This window comes from Pituophis catenifer, unplaced genomic scaffold (genome assembly GCF_029215685.1).
Source record: "Pituophis catenifer annectens isolate HBS135680 unplaced genomic scaffold, rPitCat1.0.hap2 SCAF_9, whole genome shotgun sequence".
In the NCBI taxonomy this organism is placed as follows: Eukaryota; Metazoa; Chordata; class Lepidosauria; order Squamata; family Colubridae; genus Pituophis; species Pituophis catenifer.
Window position 1 is genome coordinate 26,589,669 of NW_027256889.1, and position 26,446 is coordinate 26,616,114.

The following is a 26,446-nucleotide window of genomic DNA, read 5'->3' on the forward strand; positions in this document are numbered from 1 at the left end:
TGAGTTTTCAAAACCCATGTTCACAACCCTAACGTGAAAAGTTAATAAACTTTTTTTATTTAAAGTAGTTGTTTTTAACGTGTTTAGTTTGATAGATTTAATATGATTTTAATTGATTTTGAATGGGAGCAGCCAAGACGTGATGAGAAAATGGGCAGCTAGATAAATGCTTTCAATCAATAAAATATAAACCAAATAAATAAACTTACTTATTTGGTTGCTTCCAACTAATGATGGCACCTCGAGCAGCGATGATTCCTAAAAATAATGTACCACCAGGAGAGTTACTGTGCTTTTAATGTTTAGCCTCACCAGCTGACATCTATAATAAAGTCAATGAAGCTTGCAGCTTTAATACTATTTGCAAGGGGAGGAGAGTGGTAGGCAGGTAGCCAATGGAGCTGAGTAATACAGTTTGCTACAGGTAGACCTCAAGTTATGACCACAAGTTGGGACCAGAATTTCCATAGTTAAGCAAGGTAGCTGATAATTGGGTTATACCTGATTTTACATCACTTTTTTTTTTGCCACAGTTGTTAAGTGAATCATGCAATCATTGAGCAAATCCAGCTTCCCCCATTAGGTTTACTTGTCAGAAGCTGGCTAAGAAGGTTGGAAATAGCAATCGCATGGCCCTGGTGGGACACTGCAAAAATAACCGCTGGTTGCCAAAACCTCAAATTTTGATCAGGTGACTGTAGGGTTGCTGCAACTGTTGCGTGCGGACAGCTGTAAGTCATTTGTTTTAAAGTAGCTTACAAATGATTGTAAATTGAGGGCTACCTTTAACAATATCAGGAAAGGAAGTCACTAAGAAAAATCTAAACATAGACAGAACTCAAGAGTTCGATTTCCAGTGTAGAAATACCCATTTGGTTAATTTCTATGGCAATTAAAGGAAATGTTAATACCAAGTAGAGTAATGTAGGATGATAAGAGTCAAAAAGGAACTTGGAAAATCATCTAATCCAGACACCCTTTTGCGATGTTAGCTCCACTATCTACAACTAATTATACAGAATCCCAAGAATTTCACCATATATAACATGAATGCAAACCAAGGGTGAAATTAAAAAAATTCCCCTACCAGTTCTGTGGGCGTGGCTTGTTGGGGGAGGTCATGTGACTGGGTGGGCATGGCCAACTTGACATCACTCACATCGAGGGGCTCCTCACCGGCCCCTCCCCTCCCAGCCATTCCTTGTCGCGAATGGCAGGAAAATGGGGAGGGGAATATTCCTGCCTACCATCCTTCCCTCAGCCTGTGCTGAGATTGAGGAATGGATGACAGGCAGGAAAATCCCCTTCCCCATTTTCCTGCCTTTCACAAAAACAGCTCCATTCTAGCTGCCCCCCCTCCCCCCTCCCTCCTGGGGACTACCTTAAAAGGGACAGGCTGCAGCAGCTCTGTTCTGAATGGAGGGAGAAAAGTTAGCATTCTCTCTGCTGCATTGAACATTGAATTCTGTGGAATATCGAGTGGCCGGAAGAGGTGAATGGCGACCGGCCGGGCGTAGGTGGGGCCAAGGAGGGCTAATTACTACCGGTTCGGCGAACTGATGCCGATAATCCTTAGCGGTTCTCCCGAACCAGTCCGAACCGGGAGGATTTCACCCCTGCTTCAAACTCAAGAGAATTCCCTACAGCAAGGTTCAGTTGGTTGCCCTGGCCTGAACACTACCATCTACTCACAATTATTTCTTCAGATGCCACATCTATATCTGCTTGTCTGTATATCTCAACAATTCCTTTGTGGGTGAACTTTTCAGAGCAATGCCTTGGCACTTCTCGCTCCACTTTCTCAATCATCTCCAATTCCTGTAAGCATGAGAATGACACAGACATGTCTCCAAGGAGGAGGATCGTTTCACACATGACATTCAAAGGTACGTATCTGATATGGGAGTCAAGATGTTTGGTGACAGACCAGCGGCTTCTGAAATAAGCTGCTGGCTTGTGACAGCCTGACCATTTTTGGCTTAATCAGACAACCCCAAAATACCACTCAAGGATAAGAAAAGTACCCGAAGTAGCCCCAACAACAGTAGGACCCATAAATCTAACTAAGCAGTGAAACAGATGAATGTCAACGCCTATCTCCCACCTGCAGAAGCAACTAAAACATGAATAATGGATCCACCTTGATTTTTTTACCCCTCCAAAGATTATCATAGCAATAGCAATAACACTTGGACTTATATCCCGCTCAGTGGTGAAATCCAATTTTTTTTACGACCGGTTCTGTGGGCGTGGCTTGGTGGGCATGATGTGGCTTGGTGGGCGTGGCAGGGGAAGGATACTGCAAAATCCGCATTCCCAACCCACTCCAGGGGAAGGATACTGCAAAATCTCCATTCCCACCCCATTCCTGGGGAAGGATACTGCAAAATCCCCATTCCCACCCCACTCCTGGGGGAAGGATATTGCAAAATCTCCATTTCCACCCCACTCTGGGGCCAGCCAAAGGTGGTATTTGCTGGTTCTCCGAACTGCTCAAAATTTCCACTACCGGTTCTACAGAACCTGCTGGATTTCACCCCTGATCCCGCTTCACAGTGCTTTATAACTCTCTCTAAGCAGTTTACAGAGTCAGTATATTGTCCTCAAACAATCTGGGTCCTCATTTTACCAACTTCAGAAGGATGGAAGCGCAGGTAGATAACCACCTGGATCAAGCTCTTAGTACCACCCGTAACAACTATATCACTAAATATTTCCAGGAGTTTTGGCTCGTGGCTGCAGAAATACAGGTAGTCCTCGGCTTACGACCACAACTGAGCCCCAAAATTTTTGTTGCTAAGTGAGACATTTGTTAAGTGAGTTTTGCCCCATTTTATGACCTTTCTTGCCAGAGTTAAGAGAATCAGTGCAGTGCAGTGGTGGGTTGCTCCTGGTTCGGTCCGGTTCTTGCGAACCGATAGTAAAAGCAGCGGGAGGTTCCGTCTATCCGGCTGGACGTCATCGTGGATGATCTGCGCATACGCAGAAGCTCCTGCACCTGCGCTCCCGTTGCGAACCGGTAGTAAAGGTAAGTAGAACCTATCCCTGCTGCAGTTGTTAAGTTAATAACAGAATTGTTAAGTGAATCTGGCTGCCCCATTGACTTTGCTTATCAGAAAGTCTCTCAAGAGATGATCACATGACCCAAGGACATGACAGCCATCGCAAGTACGAATCAACTGCCAAGCATCTGAATTTTGATCACGCGACTATGGGGATGCTACAATGGTCACAAGTGTGAAAAACGGTCATAGGTCACTTTTTTTCAGAGCCATTGTAACTTTGGTCACTAAATGAACTGTTGTAAATCGAGGACTACCTGTATTGATTTTTATATTTATTTATTCATTTGTATCCCGCCTTTATTCTTTTCACAAATAACTCAAGGTGGTGAACATATTCTACACTTTCCTCCTTCTACTGGTGGCAAGAGTCCCTTGAAAATAAAATGGGTGGCATATACATTTACTAAAATGAACAAACTTGGCTGCCAATATTAACTTTTGCAGATGGAGGAAATAAGACTGGATTTGTACCCGTAGCAAATTCTTACCCTTCCAAATACCGTATTTTTCAGAGCATAAGACGCACCTTTTTTCCCCCTAAAAGGGGGTAAAAATTTAGGTGGGTCTTATACACCGAATGTAGCCCCGCCCACCCACTGGCCCCCACCCTTTGGCCTCTGCCTTGCAGCAGTTACCTCCTTGCAAGCAAACAAGAAAAAACAGCTCCTTTCAGCTTCAGCACAGGCTAATTAGCACAAGTTGATTGGATTGGCCTCCCAACTCTCAACTGATTTGCTCTCAGCTGTTTTGCGCAGGGCTCTGCTGCTTGCTGCAAAGAGGTAAATTGCTGGAGCTGATTTTTTTTTCCTTATGCTAATCAAGCTATGCTGAAAACGAAAATGAAAGTAAAGCAGGCTGTTTGCTACAACAAGGCAAAATTGCTCAGAGGCAGAGGGAGATTTCTTTTTCTTCTTTTCCTCACCAAAAAAGATAAGTGTGTCTTATATTCCAAAAAATATGGTAATAAGGGCAGAGGGACCTAAACTTACATGTTTGTTCTTCTTGGCTCTCCACTCTGCTAATTCCTTGGAGGCCATCTCTAAAGAGTTCATCTGAACAAGTCTCCTTGGGGTGATTTTTCCAAGCACCAACTTGTGGAAGAGCTGGGGAAAACACACAAGCAAAAGATGTTTTGCACGAGAGCTGTGATTAAAACAATAATAGCTGGCCTAAAATAGCCTTATTTTCCTTTCCGTGAAAGAGTACAAGAAACCAGCAATGCCTCTGAAACAAATAGTCGTATAGATTGCAAACCAGGATCTGTAATACAATATTCTAGCAAATTGACTGGGTCAGCTGGCCTCTCACTGCCTTCTCTAGATTTCTCCAACTCAAAATGGCTAAACTTCTTTCTTTCAAATTGGTGGGTGGGCCCCCATTTGCATTTCACCATCCACGGACAGCAAGTCTTTTCTGTCCTGTGAATTGCCTTTATCTCACCCCCAGCCCACAAACACCCCTAAGTTGTGCTTAGCTGTAGAAATGTTAAGGTAATATTCGCTACTTATTCCAACACTGTTCAAGGATGGCCTCCAAATATGTCATATTTGTTTGTTTCAATCACCTATATAACCTTCCAGGAAAGGTTGGGAAGTGAGTCAACGTAATTAGTCCTCAACTTATAACCGATTGTTTAATGTTTGAAGTTTATTTTTGTTTATCTACTGTGTTTACCCCCAAAATAAGACCCTGTCTTATATTTTTTTTGAACCCTGAAATAAGCGCTTGGTCTTATTGCCATGCGCTCAAAAGCCCAATTGGGCTTATTATCAGGGGGTGTCTTATTTTGGGGGAAATAGGGTATTTATTTGATTAATATGTCACCCATCTCAGAATAACAGGGACCTTGTAGGTCATCTAGTCCAACCCCCCACCCAAGGAGAAGACCATACACCAGTAGTGGGTTGCCCCCAGTTCGCAAGAACCGGTAGTAAAGCTTGTGGGAGGCCCCACCCACAGCCCCGGATGTCATCATCAGCGATTTGCGCATGCAATCCTGTTGTGAACCAGTAGTAAAGGTAAGTAGAACCCACCCCTGCCCTACACCATTTCTGACAGATGGCAGATTGAAAGCTTCCAGTGATGAATCTCCCACAACTTCTGAAGGCAACTTCTGTTCCATTGGTTGATTGATCTCATGTCAGAACATTTCTCCTTATCTCTAAGTTGAATCTCTCCTTGACCACTTTCCATTCATTATTCCTTGTCTGGCCTTTGGGTGCTTTGGGAAGTAGGCTGACCCACTCCTCTCTGTGGCAGCCCCTCAAATATTGGAACACTGCTATCATGTCTCCCCTGGTCTTTCTCTTCACTAGGCTAGCCAGGCCCTGTTCCCGCAATCATTCTTCATATGTTTTAGTCTCCAGTCCTCCAATCATTCTGGTTACTCTTCTCTGCACTCTTTCCAGAGTATCAACATCTTTTTTATAGTGTAGTGACCAAAACTGGATGCTGTATTGTAGGTGTGATTTTATTATGGCTTTATAGAGTGGTATTAGTACCTCACGTGATCCTGATTGTATCCCTCTGTTAATGCAATTTAGGATTGTGTTGGCTTTTTTGGCTGCCGCTGCTCACTGCTGGCTCATATTTAACTGGTTGTCCACTAAGACTCCAAGATCCCTCTCACAGATGACTGTACTACTACATGTTTACTTTTGGTTTTCTCACTTTGAAAAGTGCTGCAGTTACAATGGCATTGAAAAAAGAATTACAACTGGCCCTGCAGTCACATGATCAAAAAGCATGTTATGATCATAGGTTGCAACACCTGGGATCATGTGATTGCCAGTTGTAACTTCCCAGATGGTTTCTGAGAAGCAAAGTCCATGGAAGTTCAGATTTGCTTAACAACTATGTGATTGACTTATCTGTAGCAAAAAAAAAAAGATAATAAAACCAGGTGTGACTCATTTAATGATCACATAGTTTAGAGATTGAAATTTTGGTCCCAATTGTGATCATAAGTCGAGGACTACCTGTAGAGGCAGCAAATGGACCAACACGGGTGACAGCAAATTTCATGCTGATACAGCTTTCTGGCAACTCAAGGATGATTACATATTACCATTACTCCTTGTTTAGCAACCACAGTTGGAACTGACAACTTGGTCATTAAGCAAAATAGTTGTTAAGTAGAGTTTTAAGAGTGCCTATAGTTCTATTTCAGCTTTTCTTTGCTTTACAGACTTGCAAAGGTCATAAATACAAGGACTGGCCATAAAGTTACTTTTTCATCACTGTCATCTGTGAGCAGTCATTAAACACAGAAGTTGCTAAATGCTCAGTACAGAGTTAAACCCAAGAATTGCATGAAAAGCTCATTTTAAACCTTACCTAAATTGCAAATTATATGATGCAAATTCTAGCAGAATTTGGAGGAGCCATAAGCCCTAAACCACAGCCTCCTTAGCCTTCCTTTTATACTATTTTGAATAAAAACTGAGCAAGAATAATTTATAATTTATAATTTATCTTATAATTTATCATTTGCCTCAATTATTGATTATTCTTATAACTTATAAGAATAATTTATCCTGCTCACTAGATATTAGTTTAAAAGTACCCTTTCTGGTTAAATGTAATTTTAAATGGAACAAAAAAAAAATGAATGACAGCCCAGGATGGTAATAAAGCAAAGCCATAGTTCCTTGCTTCATAGTTAAGATTCTCTTTAATGTTTTGAAATGAATTATGAGGCAACTTAGCTTGCATTTTTTTTTGTATTTATGACCTGGTTGTCTGTTGATTTCAGATTGAAGAGCAGACTGCGATACTTATTTTTATAAAGCCGATCCACACGGCCAAAATGTTTGAATATCTCTGTCTCCACTTTCTTTGCTATTTTCGATGCTATATTTTTCTGCACATCGATGTCAACGGAATCATTCAGCCTGAAATGCAGAGGCAGGAGATAAGTTGGTGTAACCAGTCAATCGCTCGCACCAAATAACATGCGTTCTTTTCATTTCCACCAAAAATTAACAAACAGACCATTTAGAATGCTGTTCTCTTAAGACTTTTCAATTAAACGCATTATTTAAAGATACTGGAAAACACCAAGGAAGAATCTTTGCTCTGGAGTTCTATGAATCTCCTCGGATCACCCTGGGGATGCCCTTTCTGTGATGTCCCGTTGCCTGGAAGCGGTACGGGCCTCGATGGGAAGAAACAGGTTCAGACTCAACCCATCCAAGACTGAGTGGCTATGGATACCGGCATCTCGTGATCTAGTGGCCCCGTCACTTGTGATGGGAGGGCAGGTCCCTCAGAAAGGGTCCGCAATCTGGGGGTCCTCCTGGATCCACGGCTATCTTTAGAAGATCATTTGATGGCCGTGACCAGGGGGGCCTTCGCACAGGTACGCCTGGTGCACCAGTTGCGCCCTTTCCTAGATCGGGATGCCCTTGCCACAATCACTCATGCCCTTGTTATGTCTCGGTTGGACTACTGTAACGCCCTCTACATGGGGCTGCCCTTGAGATGCACCCGAAGGCTACAGTTAGTCCAGAATGCGGCCGTGCGGGTTGTTACGGGGGCTTCTCATTACTCCTGTGCGACATCTCTCCTGCACGAGCTGCACTGGCTACCAGTGGTTCTTCGGGTTCATTTCAAGGTGCTGGTGCTCACCTATAAAGCCCTACATGGCTTAGGCCCGGGGTACCTGCAGGATCATCTCCTGCCATCCTCCCATCATCTGGTGTGCTCACACAGAGCGGGCCTCCTCAGGGTGCGTTTAGCCGGACAATGTCGGCTGGTGGCCCCCAGGGGGAGAGCATTCTTTGTGGGAGTGCCGACCCTCTGGAATGGGCTGCCCACTGGCCTCAGGACAGCCCCTGACCTCCTCTCCTTCCGCCGCAAATTGAAGACATGGCTTTTTCACCAAGTGGGCTGAATCCGTAGGGGTGATTTTTAATAATTTTAATTAAATTTTTAATTAATTTTAACTAATTTTAAATTGACTTTGATGTTTATGTAATTTTTTTTGGCCTCCTTCTTGTAAGCCACCCTGAGTCCTTCGGGAGAAGGGCGGCATATAAATTACATAAATAAATAAATAAATAAATAAATAAATAAATAAATAAATAAATAAATAAATAAATAAATAAATAAATAAATAAATAAATAAATAAATAAATAAATAAATAAATAAATAAATAAATAAAATCAAGCAGAGGCCAACTCAAGCTACCACTCAATTCTAAAGCATACTAGATGAATGTTGGTGATCCTCCTTTTCTTAACCTATCTCAAAAAGCATCTTCATGAAGAAGGGATGCTATTTATACTATCACATGTGTAAGTAAAACAAATGGGACTTCAATTTGCCACCATTGTAAAGTGCTACTGTATTAGCAAAATAGAAACATAGAAGGAAATGTGTGCTAATTCAAGTATCCTTTGAAGTGTCTGGTTCTCAGCAAACTTTATCAAAATTTCTATCGCCAACTGATAGACTTCTTTCTATTAAGACAATAATTCTTTCTTGAAGACAGTAATAGTATAATCTCCAGCGCACACCGTTAAATAAGTAAGTTCTTCAGTGAGCGTTGATTATTGGTTTTTGGGTCCTGCATTTGATTCCACACATCAATTCATTTTTAAATGCCATTTTTTTTTTAATTTGATTTTTATTATAACATATAGTGATACAATCGGTACATTTTCGGTTCATTGGTGCAATTATATACATATATACATCTACATGCATTATTACTTGTCTTTTATTTGATATTGTTTCTTGAAGCTAGATTTAATTTCAAAACACTTAAAGATAATAATGCTCAACTCTCTAAGACTAAATATAATACTATTCATATAGATTTTGTTAATTAGTTAATATTTAATATTAATCTCTATTACCTTCTTTATTCCTTTTCCCCATCCATTCGTATCACATGTCCCATGCCATTATTTATCGAATTTGAAATCCCAATTTGATTAATAATGGTAATTAAAATTAATTTCATCAAGTTTGTCCTCTTGTATACCAAGGATGTCCAGCCATATTGACCTACCTTTTCTGGAGGGTTTCTGTCAAGGCTTCCATAACTTTAATGCGACTTTGTTCTTGAGAGAGCCAAGACCTAGGTATTGGTTTGGGAGTCTTTTTTGGTGTTATCTTCCCTTTTGTTCTGCAGTCTTTTAAAATAATAGAAAAGACTTGAGACAATACAACAGAGGAATTCGCTGAAGGAAATTTGAGGAAGGCCTATTACTTCCTTGCTAAAAGCTCCGCTCTTTGGCAATTTGTATGTACGCATTTAGCAAATAGAAGAATGCCTCCTAACTTCTCAAAAAAAACCAAAACTTCATTCTCAACCTTCCAATCGGTTTAATGAAATTTGCCTCAACTGAGATATCTTGTGTGGAGACAGGTACCAATTCAAAAGCTCTCTCTAATTATCAACCCAGATTCAAAAATTAAAATAATCTCAGAACTAAATGAGAGGATTAGGTTGGGGCACTTTAGTTCTTTGTACTTGTTTTCCAGTAATAAAAAAGAACTTGCTGGAAAGCCGCGTTTTTCAAATTGGCATCTTTAAAATAGGTGGACATTGACTCCCAGAATTCCTCAGACACCGTGCTGGCCAGGGAATTCTGGGAGTTGAAGTCCACACATTTTAAACTTGCCAAGATTTGGTCTGTGACCGCAAATAAAAGTTATTATTATTATAACTTGCCAAGTTTGAAAAACACTGCTGTAAAGAGATTAGAGCAGAAATTCAAATTGACATTCCAAATCACAAAAGATTGAAAACAGAAATTATTGAGCTTGTTATCTGAAGCACCTCTTAATTCCACTTCTCCGCTTCAATTTTCCTGGACTTCTCTTTTCTTCTGAAAATTCCAAGCTTTGCTTTCAAGCTCTGGGAAACAGGAGTAATTACACCTCTCTTTGTCTATGTGACATGAAGATGTGGATTCTAACTTTTCTGACTTAGAAGCTCGCAGGCTGCCATTCACCTCCAGTGCAGTTACTAATGCTTTTTACAAGATACCGGCCCTGAATTTAAATCACACAGAATTTCGTATTTTTCCATATACATTTCTAACTGATTCTAGAAATAAAACAGAGGAGTTTAAAATGAATGAACCGAATGAAATGCATTAAATGCATGACCCATTAATGCATGACAGATATTCTTCAGAGCCTATCAGGGCTTTCAACATTTTATAGACCATAATGAACACTCCTGAATTATTGCTGACATTGCAAAAAATATTCTAGCAAGAAGGATGTTATCTTCTTCATAGCTCTTTCTTCAGGGAAGCTGTTTCACCAACAGCTGCCCCTTCAATACCTCCCTCAACGTGTGTGTGTGTGTTTGTGTGTATCCTCATAATCTGTAAAACATTGTATATGAGGAAGACATTTTTTCAAGATATTAATCCTTAGCCAATCATGACTTTGGACCAGCATCTAAAAACCTTCTCCCACCCAACAAGACAGTCTTGCCCATCCCATAAATTATCCCATTACTGTATTGCGATGGATCAATCTGAGAGCTCTTATAGGTTCTATTTGCTCTTTATGACCAATAAATTTCACAATTCACAGTTGATCGTCAGTGTGATAGAGGGGACAGGCCCACAGCAAGCTGACATTTGTTCAAACTCTCACTCCATCATAAAGCTTATCACGCAGGTCCCCAGGGCAGGCTTTAAAAACACCAATATGTCTACAGACAATTTCGTTTGCGCCCTCCAGGCTCTGCGCGGAACGGGATGTTTAATTAAAAAATAATCGTAAACAAAATTAAGGAAGAAATGGGGAGGTTATAAACGAAAGCACCAGCTTCTAGCATCATCCATATTTCAAAATAATGCCTGTGGGGGCCATAACATTCCTATAAAATAAAAATAAATGGGGTTATTTTGTTTGGAAATCTGCCTCTTTGCTGAGAACTACAGGAAAAATAAGCTGCGGAGCCAAATGGTGTATTCTGCAATATTGGTGGGAAGCATCCTTAATTTTTTATTTTTCGTTTTTTAAAACTGGAAGCCAGCCATGATAGTTGTGGGTAACATACCAAAATGCAATTTCAAAATTCCTAGTGTTGTCACCAGCCCTTGAACTGGGAGTCATTGATAATGGGCTTAACCTTAATCCACTCTATTAATTTGCCCCTGAACAGATAAAATAAACAAACCCTCAACTATCCAACAGTCTCCTTTCTACTACAATATGAAGGACTGAAGTGTCTATGGAGATTCTCAGTCATCCAGGTCATGGTTGTCCCAAAGGTGCTTTTTCAAAAGGCAAATGGACTTTCTTTGTCTTTTCTTTGAAGACGTTTTTGCTTCTCATTCAAGAGGCTTCTTCAGTTCTGACTGAATGGTGGAGCATGAAAGGATTTATATTCCTTGCAGTCCTCTGGTCACTAGCACTAAGTTACTGCAAGGAATATAAAATGCTTCCATTCTCCACCATTCAATCAGAACTGAAGAAACTTCTTGCATGAGAAATGAAATGTCTTCAAGGAAAAAAAAAAAGAGAGTTCAGTTGCCTTTTGAAAAAGCACCTTTGGGAAAGATTGAAGTCAGAACTGATATCTGAAAGCATAAGACACATTTATTTTTTTATAAGATGCCCAGATCCCTTGGCTGGTTATAAATACTATAAATAAATAAACTAGCAGCAACGTACCTAAACACTCTGTTGCTAAACAGAGTCTATCTTCTTTTTTCCTCTTTGAAGAGAGCCTGGTATCATTGCCTTCACGTTTCTTGCATTACAGGAATTATGACAATCATGCAAGGAAAACAACCAGGATTAAATTAATGGCCTCTTGCAGATTTGAATTCGAATTAAATTATCCATTGGATATTGTCATTATTAGTATGGAGGCCACAGTTGCATAGGAGAATGAGTTGCATTAATCCATGGATTGTTTAACTATTGCCATTGTTAGAAGCAGTACGAGTTCACAGACGGAGCTACTCGAGACAGTAACTTGGAAGCAGCAAAGAACTTATTCACATAGTTGCAATACGGGTGCACACAATGTGGGCCCAGCATGAAGTGTTCACCAGCTTTTTATTCCCTTACACAAGGTCACCCCCACCCCCTTTGGCACAGCATCCTATCAAAGACAACTACCTTATATGGTACTTACTCCTCCCTCCCCCCAAGAGCCCTCTCACCTGTGTCCTATCTCCAGTTTAACAGTTTAACCATAACCTAGTTTTTCCTAGCATAGGCTCTATTTTTATCTTTGTGTTTCCTCTATTTGCGGTGTCAACTGATATTTAATTGTTAGCTGCTTATCTAATATCGAAACAGCTCAGAATTTTCCATGTAGAACATAGGTTAAGCATTTACTTTAGAAACAATAACAATTCTATTTTTTTTTAAATAAATGAAACTACCCCAGAAGGCTGGTCCTGCCCTGTGTGCAACACCTAATGGAAATACACACTGAGGTGGAGATTTCAAAAGACTTTATTCTGCACAAAAGAAGGACAAGGGAGGATCACTCCTACTCGGTCTGTATAAAGGCCATGCCTTAAACAGTACATTTTTAAGGATTTATTTCCTCACAAGCCCCGTAAGTCATCCCCTAAAAGACCAATCCAGTTTCATCCCCTATATTCAGCAAATCAATATATAATTAATCATCATTTTAAAAATTCCTAGCATTTACTATCCCAAAGTTCCCTTTTTTATGAGGTCACCTTGTGGTGACCTCAGTTGTGGTCATGAAGTCAAAAACTACCTTCATAGCAGTGGTGAAATCCAATTTTTTTTACTACTGGTTCTGTGGACGTGGCTTGCTGGGCATGGTGTGGCTTGGTGGGCATGGCAGGGGAAGGATACTGCAAAATCTCCATTCCCTCCGCACTCTGGGGCCAGCCAGAAGTGGCATTTGCCGGTTCTCCAAACTACTCAAAATTTCTGCTACTTGTTCTTCAGAACCTGTCAGAACCTGCTGGATTTCACCCCTGCACCTTACCCCATGGCAACATTTGGGGTTTCATCAGAGCAAGCATTTCTGAGGGTTTTACTGGCCAAGCTGTTTTCATTACCCCACTTATGCATTAGCAACTGATTGCAAAAGATCTGAAAAGCAAAAACAAAAATTTCTGGCAGACGTGAAATTTTTACAGGAAGGGGGTCTTTGAACCTTTCCTTCACTAGGAATTTCTAAATAAATCAATATTGGTTGTACAACAAACAAGAACCCATCAAACTTTCAGATATTGAAAAGAAACAAAGCAAGGGAATTTTGCTATTGTGCTTTGAAAATTATTTCATAGCAATGAGTCCTGGAAAGTATGTTCAAAATAAATGATTTTGTTATATAAGTACTCTTTTGGCTGAATGCTCTGGTTTTGAACCTGAGAATCCATTCAAGACCACCAGAAAGATAAGGAGGAAAAAAATGAACCAATAAATGATCAATACATTAGTTATTGCATTGCTGAGAGGGGTCTTTTTTTCTGCAACATCAATTGCTCTCGGTGGAAATTTATTCTTCTTGGAACAAATTATTAATTTTTTGCCTGAATGATGCATGCATTCTATTCCATCTTCCGTCATTCACAGATGTTTTATTCTGTCATTTATTCAATTACTAGCTGAATACCCATGCTCAGCTACGAAACTATATGATCGGACTTGATAAATAGACACAGCTTGAAAATTAATGAAAATTAACGATTGGCCTCTCCTCTCCCCTTCTCTCCCTCAGGCTTGCCGCACAGAGGCCTCTCCTATCCTATCCCCTTCTCTCCCACAGAAGCCTCCCCATCCTCTCCCTCAGCCTTACCCCACAGAAGCCTCCCCTATCCTATCCCCTTCTCTCCCTCAGGCTTGCCTCATAGAAGCCTCCCCTATCCTATCCCCTGCTTTCTGCTGTGAAAGTAAAAGTGAAACTCCTCTCCTCTGCTTGTGTTTTGCATTTGGAACAGATTTCTTTTCAGGTGGGGAGGGGGAATAGAACTCCTTAGCATCAGAGGGCTGTTTGGAAAGTGAAACAGTATTTGCTGTGTGAGCAAGAAGGAGACAGGAAGGAGCCTGGCTGTGGCTTAGCTCAACTGTTCTCTAGTAAAGCTGCTTGCTGCTGTGAAAGTAAAACTGAAACTGAAATTCCTCTCCTCTGCTTGTGTTTTGCAACAGATTTGTTTTCAGGTGGGGAGGGGGAGTAGAACTCCTTAGCATCAGAGCGTGTTAATATAGGAAATACTAATGCTCTGATGGTCATTTCAAAAAATCCTTTCTTAGTGAGCACCTAGAAGCCAAGAGGAACATACGTGGCAAATTTCAAGTTTTTAGGCTTCACAGTTCTGGAGATTTTGTGATGATGCGTATGTGGTATTTTGCTTTTATATATATATATAGATTCCATGAAGTTGCAAAGGAAGATGAAAAATAACAACACTGAAAGAAACTATGGAATGATTCACCTCAGCATTTGAAGAATCCTCCAGTTCTGTAAGTCTTCCCAATCTGGACTTTTTCTGATTAACACTGGGGCTTCCAAGAAGCTTCACTAGTGACCCAAACAGTTCCTGGAGGAAAAAAAAAAACCCACACAAAATCAAAATTCAAAAGCCTGATCAAAATTCAGACACTTGACAACTGACTTGTATTTATGACTGTTGCAGTGCCCCAAGGACATGGGATCACCTTTTGCAACCTTCTGACAAGCGAAGTCAATGGGGAGTCATTCACTTTGCAACCATGTTATTAACTTAACAATAGCAGTGATTCGCTTAACAGTTGTGGCAAGAAAGGTCATAAAATGGGGCAAAATTTATTTAACAACTGCCTTATTTACCAACAGAAATTTTGGGTTCAATTGTGGTTTACCTATGTAGTAAAAATTGTCTTATAAAAAATTCTTCTGAATTATTTTAAAACTAAATAATCACAAAAAGAGCAACGTTATTTTAAAGGGCAATATATTAGTACTATAGATTGTAAATTTATGTTGTTTTGTAAAAAAAAAAAAAAACCTCGGTAAATATACGACTTTAGGGAAAGAGGAAATTTTAAGTTTCTAGACAGCAAGCTTAAAACAGTTCTAGTGGATCCAGAAGTAAATGCCTGGGTGAGTAGCTTTGGATTTTTATCATTTTTATTATAAGTACCTGTTTCCTGCATCTGTGAATCTTAACAGACAAGGATGTCAAGACTCATCTGTTTCAAAGCTTACACATGAAAACACCCTTAACAATTCTCTCTGTTCTTTCACCTATAACATAAATATAACATGTACAGTACAGGTAGTCCTCAATTTATGACCTTAACGGAGCCTGCCCATTAGCAGGTTATCACATTTTATGACTCTTTTTCCAATTATTCCAATTATTCTCTATGGGATGTTTTTGCCATTAACTGGAAGTAAATGCCAGGTTTTGACCAAAATATCGTTAAGTTTTGGTAACATGATCATGGGAAGCTACATTATCCTATACATAAGGATTTGCTTAACAGAGCCACCACAAAAAAAATCATAAAATTGGATCGATCATGTGATGATCTCCTTAATGAACAGCATGACTTACAAAAGTAATTCTGACTCAATTCTAGCCATAAGCTGAGGACTATTTGTGAACATTTGGCTCTTTAAATTGTTTTGGAACTTTTGCCTCCAGATGGGATCATTGTTGTCATTGTAACCCCAAGACCACTAGGAACTCGTAATTTCAGAATTTGCACTCTAGAGATAGCAATTTGAAGCTGGAATAAGAACATCTGTGCTGCACACTGAGCAATTTCTCCAGTGGAGAAGTTTAATCAAAGGCAGTTCCTATCTATTATGCTGCAAAAAGAAAAGGAACTTACGTAAAGGACCATTTTTACGCTCCGAGACTGACACAGCGGAAAGCTTTCTTCTTCCTTAGAAAGAACATACAAATCTTAAGTTATCTTTTCAGATTAGTTTTATCTCTTTTTTAGTGACCAGTTTACACAAAAGGATCATCTCCTGATCTTTTTTCCCTCAAATCCATCATCAAAATCAAGCACAAACATGCTTCTGACTATTCCATTCAGCATACCGTGTTTTCCCAAAAATAAGACCCTGTCTTATATTTTTTTGAACCCCAAAATAAGCACTTGGCCTTATTTTCAGGGAGGTCTTATTATTTTGGGGCATGTGGAGCAAGATGGGGCTCCTCTTGCCATCTTACCTGATTTCCAGCTCTGCGTTTAAATATTTTTGGGGATGTCTTATTTTCGGGGAAACAGGGTAGGTCCAAATAAAGATATTTCCTAGACTAAATTTCCCTTCTCTGGAAGTTGGGACTCAAATTTGCATCTAAGAAATGGCACATTGAATTCTCCATTGGAGATCTCTTTTACCAACCAAACGTAGGCTAAACCTGAACAGAGAAACAAGTACTAGAATGTTTATGCTGATGAGTAAGATTAACATATTTTGGTGAGTGTGTTTTGTGATAAAGACCCAGCTTTTATTATTTATGCGATTTTTGGCATTTAGGATTTTAAGCAGGGGTGGGCTTCAGCCAGTTAGGACCGGTTTGGGCAAACTGGTTGTTAAAATTCTGCCCAGTTTGGCAAACCGGCTAATCCCACCATTGGCTGGCCCCGCCCCCACCCATTTTTCGGCCTGTTTTTCAGCTGTTTTTGACCTGTTTTTCAGGCCATTTTCCAGACTGTTTCTGGCTGTTTTTCGGAGTGTTTTTTGGTCATTTTCCGGGCTGTTTTGGATGTTTAGTATTAGTAAATAAATAGAGAGGGAAATTGAGTCAAAGGCCTCAACAAGGTAGAACTTCCCTCTCTATTTATTTACTACTACTGAACATCCAAAATGGCCCAAAAATGGCCCAAAACCCAGCCTGAAAATGGCCTGAAAAATGGCTGAAAACAGCCTGAAAAACAGCCCAAAAAATGGCCCAAAAAACAACCCATGAAACAGCCCAGAAAACGGCCTGAAAAATAGGCCAAAAAATGAAGATTTCAAATCTTCAATTACCTCTCTTGAAGCTGTACAACAATCTGGATTTGAAAGGGGAAGAGGAATTTGTAGCTTGTGTGGGAATACACTTCAGACCTCTCAGTACCTCATATCCATTGTGCTTTTTCCTGCCCCTCTGCACAAACTTTTTAAACATTTGAGGGCAAACATAAAGTGAGTCTTCACCCCTTCTGAATTTGGATTATTACACAACCATATGAAATAGTATAAAATTGCACTATTAAGCACACTAACACTTGGACTATAGCAAGGCTTTGTGAAAAAAAAATTGATATAAATCCCCATACCCCATATATAGATTATGTTGAACAAATGTAATGTCTTTGGGTTGATTTAAAGCCAAGATATGAAAAGAAGGAAAACAAGAAAACTTCATCAAAAACTTGAATTGCCATCATGTTGTCTTTTGAAAGCCCCGTTTCCTTCTTTGCTCCAATTACAATTTCTGTACTAATAAACTTTTAGAACCAATTCTGAAAAAATAAGCTTGAAAGAGGGTCAAAAATCCTTCCACCCACTTGGACCTTTTCCTCATATCAGTACCTCTCTTTGTAAAACAGGTTGTGCTTTAAAACACACATCTGTCTCTAGCACATTTAGTTGGACAATAAGCAGACTCTTTGGAAAGAAATCAAGGAAAGGAGGAACAAAAACCAAGAGACACCCCCCCCCCAAATGTAATGGGGTGGGGTAGGGAAGGAATCTTAAGTATCAGTGTAAAAGTCCCTTTTTTCCATTGATAACAATTCTAGGATAAATCAGATCAATAATAATGTCTGTCCATGTATCTCTCCTGCTCAGCTTTTCCTCATTATCTGACTATTCCAGAATATAAATAAAGAGAATGGAGGACAATTCTTGTGATTGAGAGAACTTTGTGTCTATTTTTAGGGCCAGAATGATCACAGCTCAATGACAGAGCATAGATATTGCATATTCAGGCAAAGCAGAGCTGAGGAAAACTTCTGTTGAGATCATTGTGAACTTCTTCTCATAAATTATGGTCCATGAAGGTGGGGAGATTAGTGATCCTTAGATGCCTTTCTATATTTTTATGCATAAAGCATGTTTCTATTAGAGTCCTCCTTCATAGATATGTTACTCAGGATAATCTGTAATATGTTTTTTCTTTTAAGGAGACAAAAGCACAGATCCCTATAAAGGGTATTAATTTGCCCATTTTTGACAGCGTTTTTTAAGCTTGCAATCCTAAAATGTGTGGACTTCCAGAATTGCCTGGACAGCATTCTGGAAGTTGAAGTCTACATATTTTAAAAGTTGCCCAATTTGAAAAACACTTATCTATCAGAACATCTAGCTCAGGGATATCCAACCTTGGCAACTTTTAAGACTTGTGGACTTCAAAATGGGCGGGGGCAGGGCCAGCCAGTGGTGGGATTAGCCTGAACTGGTCCAAACCGGCTGAATCCCACCTCTGCCTTTGAGGTGAGTGGCTGGGAGGCAGGGCTGGGTGTGATGAGTGACGTCGAGTTGGCCATGCCCACCCAGTCACATGCTCACCTGTCCACACCTACCCAGCCAGTCCTTAGGGCAGAGAACCGGTTGTTAAATTATCTGAATCCCACCACTGATCTTAAGCATTTAAATGTAATTGTCTCACAAAACCTAGGAAAGCAAATAATGACTTTAAATACTGGCACTAATAATGGATAATGTAAAAGATTGTTAAAACTTAACTGTTAACCAGGGGCATATGCAAGGAACTCAAGAGTCAAAATGGAAGCCATAATTATGTGATCAATGTTGCCATCTTAACTTTTTTTAATATATACACACACAAACACACACACATACCCTGTTGTTAACCAAAGGTGGGAGCACAGAAAGAGAGTACAAAGGTAGTCCTTAACTTATGACCTTTTGTTTAGCAACTGCTCAAAGTTACAACAGCACTGAAATAAGTGACTTATGATCAATCCTCAGACTTATGACCATTGCAGCATATTGGTTATCTTAAAGCACCTTTATGATATACCAGAAGCATTGCTGAGCAGAGGAAGAGAGAAGGCAATGTATTTCTGGATTTAATGAAGGTGGCTTTAAACAGTACTTCCTTTTGTATCAGAGGTGAGACAACTGTCTCTGATATAATGGCGACATGTTTTGTGGGGGTGCCGGTTCCAGGAAAATTTTTATTTGAGGAACCACGCATTACAATAGAACCAAATAATTTTAATTTGTCACATGTTATTACATTATTTGGGAGTTCACAAAGATCAACTAAATGGACTAATCAGAAGAAACTGGTGATTGAAGTTAAAACGATATTACCAGCATATGATTGTGTGATTTATAAACACCCTGAGAAACGACAAGAGAAGGTGATATATGTTCCTGTGCCTACTGAAAAAGTGTTTCACTGTTTGGAAATGGAGGAAGTGGAAGCTATTAGCCAGGTTCTGAATTTACCTAAAGGTTGGTTTCTCTTTTGTGGATTGTATGCTTATGCATATATCCCTGCACATGCCATAGGTGGTCCTTGTACTATTGGCCGTTTTAACTACTGTTATGGCTGTTGCACATTTAAAAGACATAAATTATAAAACAGAGTTTTACTATGAGATGATGCATGAAAGTTTATATCATACTGATCGTGTTCCTAAGAAGGTGGTGACCAAGGTAACTACACATGGTTCACATGTTGGTTCACATGTGGGCTGGGAAGAAGAGACTTGTAATATTTTTGTCAAAATTGATGGATTTTGTGGTGCAAGGTTAGCCCTTGTGTATACAAGCTGAGGCTGCAATTGCACCTTCAGTGGAGGAGAGTAGAGAATTAACCTTTGGTGGGGCATTGTTGGTGAGTAGTCCACATCAGGAAAGTACAAACCTGATGCAGAAAGCCAAAAGGGTGGTGCACCAATATTACAAGTCTCTTCTTCCCAGCCCACATGTGAACCAACACTCCTTTGGCTATACCATCTTCCACTGCTACAGACAAGTGGAATATTTTTCTTAAACCAGGCAAGCTCAACACTGGAGCCTGTATCATTACTTTCTTCAACTCTTCAAACCTTCCTTCCAAACAACTTCCTATAGCTTTTCATCAATAAATACTCAACTCTCCCCACTTCGGAGGAATCACACCACACCTCTATAAACCATTTCCACAAGCTTCAGAGAAATACAAAGCTTGATCTAATTCACAAGTCACAAATCTAAATCACAAATCTATACAGACTAACTTACCGGTAACTTGCTAGCCAGACCAAAAAGTCCATCTTTACCTTCTACCAGTAAGTAATTCTTCCCTTAAGGGAACATGCCTTATCTGGGTAACACTAAGCTAAAATAACATAGTCCGCTATACACCAGGCTATTCAATATCCAGGCCATCCTAGAAATCTACTTCTCAGCATTCAAAATCATTCAAAATGCACAGACATAAAGACATAAAAGAGGGTGATAAAAAGAACACCTTCAAAAAGTAAAAGAAATCACCTAATAGAGGTACTCCGGGTCTCTATTCCAAAAAATATTTGTTCCAAACTTTCAATGTCACTTCTCTATTATATAAATTCATTTAAACACCTCAAACATTTCACAAAAAGAAATAAAATCAAAACTCAGAGCAAGACAGGAAATATATCTGCTTAACTGCCATATGCAGTCAGAAACAATGCTGCAGGATCAAGTCACCCATTCGCCCCTCCTTTCTCTCAAACAAACTCAGCAAAGGAAAAAAAAATGTGTAAAAGGGAAAACAAACCACATCTCCCCCCCCCTTCCTACTTCTCTTGTTCAGAACAAAAAGAAAGGGGAAATATAGGGAGGAAAGATACTACTCTTGTCTCCATTTAACATCGTAAATATCTCTTTCTAATCCCACTTCTTCGTAGGATATCTCTCTCATCTCTCTTTCTCATTCAAACACTTGCTAATACCTTCATAACAGCAACAACAACAACAACAAACCAACCCTTGCCACTTACTATTTACAAAAGGAGATCTCTGGGGGGTTCAGCGCACAGGCATTCACAAGTGTCAGGATCACCTTACCACTCCTGTCTGAGGGCTTTCCACACACACACTCATATTTATTCTGCAATCAGATCTTTTAGTGTACACTAACACACACATATGCTTTTTCCCTGCCAACCAGTAAGCATAATATTTTAGGGAGCTTTATTATTATTCTCAGTATTATTATTATTATAGTATTCTAATAATACTATTATTATTCTTACAATCCAATGAGCTCTATTTTTTAAACAACTCTCATTACACACAAATGTCTTCACACATACATACCATTTAACAACAGTTGCAAACCTGGAATAAAACCTAGGAAAGTTTTATCCCTTCAGATTCCCATTTTGCTTCCATCCTGGGCATCTTATAGCTTATTCCTCAAGCAGTGGAAAACTTCAGGATGTGGTTTCTAATCAAAAACATGATTTCGGGCCCACCACCCGTTTTCCACAGCTCCAAGCTCAAATCAAGAAGTTCACTTAATTTGCCGGCACACACATCACTATCACATCACATTAATCAAAGACAAATTATTTACATTTAACTTCAGGTAGGAAGAACAATAAACCTTTTCTTCTTTACCCTCATTCTTTCAGAGTTTTTTTTTTTTTTTAATTTGATTTATATGCCGCCCTTCTCCGGAGACTCAGGGCGGCTTACAATGCATTAAGCAATAGCCTTCATACTTTTGTATATTTATACAAAGTCAGCTTATTGCCCCCACAAACTGGATCCTCATTTCACCTACCTTAGAAAGGATGGAAGGCTGAGTCAACCTTGAGCCTTGGAGAGATTCGAACCAGCAGGAAATTGCAGGCAGCTGTGTTAATAACAGGGTGTGTAGACCACTGTACTATCAAGGCTCTTTTCTGCCTCATCCACCCATAACAGCATAAAGCAAAATCATCCCTCCAGATATTTCTTATCTCTTTATAAGAGAAAGGGATAGGGGGGACATAGAAGGAGTTTCCCTATATTTCCCTCCGTAAATTCCTCAGGATCCTTAACAACTATCGGGGCCCCATAGTTACTTATCTATTTATAGCTAAAGCCGATACTTCCCTCCTTGAACTCCTCTTCCCTTAAAAAAAATCCACTCAACACGCTTAGCCTCTGGCCACTCCAGTCTCCCAGATGGAACCACAGAGGAAAGCTCAACGTGAGTACTAATCACGTCTAATGCATCTCAACATGCCACACAGCACCAGACATTCAAGGAGTCAGACCACCCCAGCGAGACATCCCATAAGTACCCCGTACTTATACTCACTCTGGGTCAGTGCACTGTATTCCTGGTCCCACGTGGCTCAGACTTCCCTGCTCAGTTGTTCAGGTCTCTGTCACATCAGTTTAAAGAAGAACAATTCCCTCTGGAAAAGAACCACCCGGTCCGGACCGTTAAAATTAGTGGGGGTACCCACCGGCCCTCAGGTAAAAATTCCACTCCAGAAGGACGTCTTCAAGTCCCATCCGGGCGCCAATTGTCAGATGCAGAAATCAGCATTACCATTTAATAAGTGAAACAGAGAGCATGAACAAGAAACAACAGCAGATTTATTATGAACTTTTGCAAAAGGATTCCTTCCTGGGTGGAAGGAACACTGGCCACTTCGGTTACACGAGTTAAATGCAGTTTTCAGGATACAGAAGCCCAATACAACAGGATACAAACGGTCCACCAAGGAATTGGTTTCAGGTCTTATATAACATATTTGGCACATGTTCTGCCCTGGAAATTCCCCTCCAACAATACCCTTCGAAAATATCCTACACAGATATTTCCATGCTAAATGGTATCGTCAATTGTAGGCTTTTCCTCAGGCTCATTTCAGAATGTTACCAGAACATCCATTTCCTCAAAAATATGCATCATATATCCTGCAAAACAAGCATCTCAGGAACAACACAGTTTCCTTTCTTATGTCCTCACTACCAAGTTATATAATCAGGTTATATCAGGTAAAACATGGCATTTAAAATGGCGTTACTCAGGTTATGCTTTTTACAGGAATAATTCTTATTTCTCTCCATCCCCATGGATGGGTGTTTGGCAACCAGCATGGACGAACAATGGCTGCATTGTCCCAGGGTTGGTGTAATAATCATTTGGGATGTCAATGGAGTTTCTCCATCATCCAGGTGTCATGGTTGCCCCAAAGGTGTTTTCCCAAAGGCAACTGGACTTCTTGGGGTTTTTTCCTTGAAAACATTTTGCTTCTCATTCAAGAAACCAGAACTGAAGCAGCTTCTTTGGATGAGAAGCGAAACATTTTCAAGGGGAAAAAAACAAGAAAATATAGTTGCCTTTTGGAAAAGCACCTTTGGGACCATCATTTCAGACCTTCCCAGCCAGATTTCAACAAGCAAAATCAAGGGGAAAAGCCACATTCATGACCACATGGTTCACTTAACAACTGCAGAGATTTTACTTAACAACTACGGCAACAAAAGATCATAAAAATGGGCCTGACTCATTTAACTTGCTTAGCAAGAGAAATTCTAGTTCCAGTTGTGGTCATAAGTCAAAGACTATCTTTATATTTTTAGATTGTCTTACTACTATTCCTAGATTTAGAATCTGGTCACATTTGATGCAGCCTAGAATCAGGGGTGAAATGTAAAATTTGTTACTACCGGTTCTGTGGGCGTGGCTTGGTGGAAGGGCGGGGAAATGTGACTGGGTGGGCGTGGCCAACTTTTTTAAAAAAAAAAAAACTTTTCAAAGCATTTTTTCTAATGCTTTGAAAAGCCCCTGATGATCGCGCAACTCAGCTGGGATCGTCAGAGACTTTTCAAAGCATTTTTTTAACCACCTCTTTGGCCAAGAGGTTGCAGAAAAAAATGCTTTGAAAAGTCTCTGATGATCCCAGCTGAGCTGCGCGATCATCAGAGGCTTTTTTTTTTTACTTTTAAAAGCATTTTTTCATCGGAAGAGGTTGTAGAAAAAATGCTTTTAAAAGTAAAAAAAAAAAAGCCTCTGATGATCGTGAGGCTCAGCTGGGCATGGGGGGGGGGCACAGGGATTTTGCTACTGGTTCTCTGAACCGGTAGCATTTCACCCCTGCCTAGAATGCACAGGGGACATTTTCCTAAATTGAATTGTTACCCTCCATAAAGAGAATAACTATAATCATACTCCCATAGAAATGTTTTCTTCTGCTGGCGGACAATCCATATTTTCTTCTTCATCATTGAAGAAACAGACTTCTTTGTCTTCCACTGGCATTGTTGCTTCTTTGATCTCAGTGTGTATGAAGGCTCCATCGTTATCATCTGGACATGTCTGATTTGCTAAATTGCCATCCGATAGTAAACATTCAGCACCGTGATCTGAAAGGCCATCATCTCCACATATCAAATATCCAGCCATTTTTTCATCAGCTACACACCCCGGAGCTTCATCGTATCGAATTTCATTATTTTTTAGCAGGAGCCAGAATCTCTCTCTATTTTTACTGCTATCTCTGCTATTACTTTCCTCCTCTTCAGGGGTCACTTGATCTTCACAGATCTTGTCAGTTAATGTGCTCAGACTGAGACCCATCATTTCCTTTATTGGCAGCTTAATTTCACTCTTGTTGGAAGTTAGAGTTTCTGGATCTAACTTAAGATTGATTTCTGAGAACGATGAGAGCAGTTTGGATACCTGGCATCTGCCTCCTTCATGAGATTTTTTATCAGTCAAGATCATTCTGCTAATTGATGTTTTGGAGAAGGTGTCCTTGCTAAAGGCAGGGATCATTTCCTTACGCTGCAAAACTCCTTTATCAGAGATAGAGATTGAATGTAGGCTGTAGGGTTGGGTTACATCAGTAATAGTTGTTTCACTTGAACCTCTTGAGCGCATTATTTCCACATCTTGACCATCTTCTGTTTTATAATAGGCACTTTCCTTCTCTGTTTCTTTAACCACATCGCTCCCAGATTCCATACATTTTTCAATTGGTTCAAGACATTTAGTATTCAAGTTTTCTGCGTCAAAAATCAGAACAGAAGCCTTTTGAAACCTTCTTTTCCTTTCTTCATCTGTTTGGGTGTGACAAGGATCCCTTACTGCATTTCCATGGTTTGGTTCAATAAAAGATAATGTTGCAAACAAGCTCTGATCGCTCAAGGCCAAGAATTTTGAAGATCTGGCTCCATTTCCAGATTTTCTAATGTCGCAATCTGAATTTGTTTGCCCAGGGTCCAAGTCTCCAGAAAATCCCCCTGCTTCCGTAGAATTATCCACCTCTGTGGTGCCTTTCTCTTTTGTGTCCTTTTTTTCCTTTTCTAGCAATGCCCCAACATTTGAAATTTGGAAGGGCTTCTCTAGAATGGGAACACAATTTTTATCCAGTATGTCATACAGCGCGACTTGCAGTTTTCTAAAAGCTGGAAACTTCTTGTGCTGTGTTTTTGGTGCCAATTGCTTTCCACGTGGAGCCGTTAAACAATAATCATGCTTTTTTTTTCTTCCACAGTTGATGTTTTTCAACAGTACAAAAGATGCCTTTATTATTGTATTCTGCTTTAGAGATTTATTTCGGCTTCTGCAAGACGTTGATAATATTTCTGAGGTCAAACCAATCTGTTTTCTACTGTTTTCTTTCTTTGCTCCTGCTTTTTTGGAATGATATGTTGTAGATTCCATTTGTAATTTCACCAACTGATGCTTTTCGTAGTGAAAAGGAAAAAGTTCCTCAGTGTATTCTTTCCTTGCAAGGCAATTGCTATTTCATGTTCTTTTCTCTGCACAATCCTTCAAAGAGTATGAATTCTGTATTGTGAAAAGAAGAAAAATCAAATACAGATACAGCACAGTCTTTCTCCCTTATTTCTTTTATCTATTTTGACCCCTCCCCATCATCTTTACCAGCTCTGAGGATAAAATCAGAGCCAAGTCTTTAATGAGGGTTTAAATAAGGGTGCAGCAAAAGCACATTATTTCACTCTTTCAGATTCTTTTGGTCTTCTTAAGATTAAAAAAAAATCTTCCCTACTTGCTCCCTCTCTTCTGCAGACTGTAACCAGTAACTCCGTTCAGTTCACTACTTTGCTTCCCTCTTAAAAGGCAGCAGTTTACAAGCAAAGCATACATCACAAAAGAAAAACAAAACCAAGGAAAATATATGCTATTTAGTGTTTAAGAGAAAGGAAAGATAAGCAAATGAACATTTACATGACATTTTAAAACTGACAAGAAACCAAACGCTAAGTGTCCCTGAAGAATGTTAGATTATTCAAAGCATTTAAAGAATAGAATAGAATAGAATAGAATAGAATAGAATAGAATAGAATAGAATAGAATAGAATACAATACAATAGAATACAATAGAATACAATAGAATACAATGGAATAGGAATAACAGAGTTGGAAGGGACCTTAGAGGTCTTCTAGTCCAACCGCCTGCTCAGGCAGGAAACTCTATACCAGTGATGGCTAATCTTTTCTGGACT

General features: G+C 39.7%; 1 protein-coding gene across 3 annotated transcripts in view; it reads right to left on the minus strand.

Annotated features, from left to right (window-relative positions):
* SPOCD1 (SPOC domain containing 1) overlaps window positions 1-24,492 on the minus strand; it is a 41,445-nt gene extending 16,953 nt beyond the window's left edge. For 2 of the 3 annotated variants that reach the window (XM_070949787.1, XM_070949789.1), the window contains exons 1-9: window positions 24,144-24,492; window positions 15,859-15,912; window positions 14,475-14,579; window positions 11,716-11,794; window positions 9,083-9,206; window positions 6,799-6,958; window positions 4,055-4,168; window positions 1,693-1,818; window positions 210-258 (exon numbers count right to left, since the gene is read on the minus strand). In XM_070949787.1, coding sequence (XP_070805888.1) covers window positions 210-258; window positions 1,693-1,818; window positions 4,055-4,168; window positions 6,799-6,958; window positions 9,083-9,206; window positions 11,716-11,794; window positions 14,475-14,579; window positions 15,859-15,912; window positions 24,144-24,377 — 1,045 coding nt within the window. In that variant the 5' untranslated portion in view covers window positions 24,378-24,492. The remainder of the gene's footprint in view (window positions 1-209; window positions 259-1,692; window positions 1,819-4,054; window positions 4,169-6,798; window positions 6,959-9,082; window positions 9,207-11,715; window positions 11,795-14,474; window positions 14,580-15,858; window positions 15,913-24,143) is intronic. The other variant, XM_070949788.1, reaches the window with a different exon arrangement.
* Between the last annotated feature and the right edge of the window lie 1,954 nt (window positions 24,493-26,446).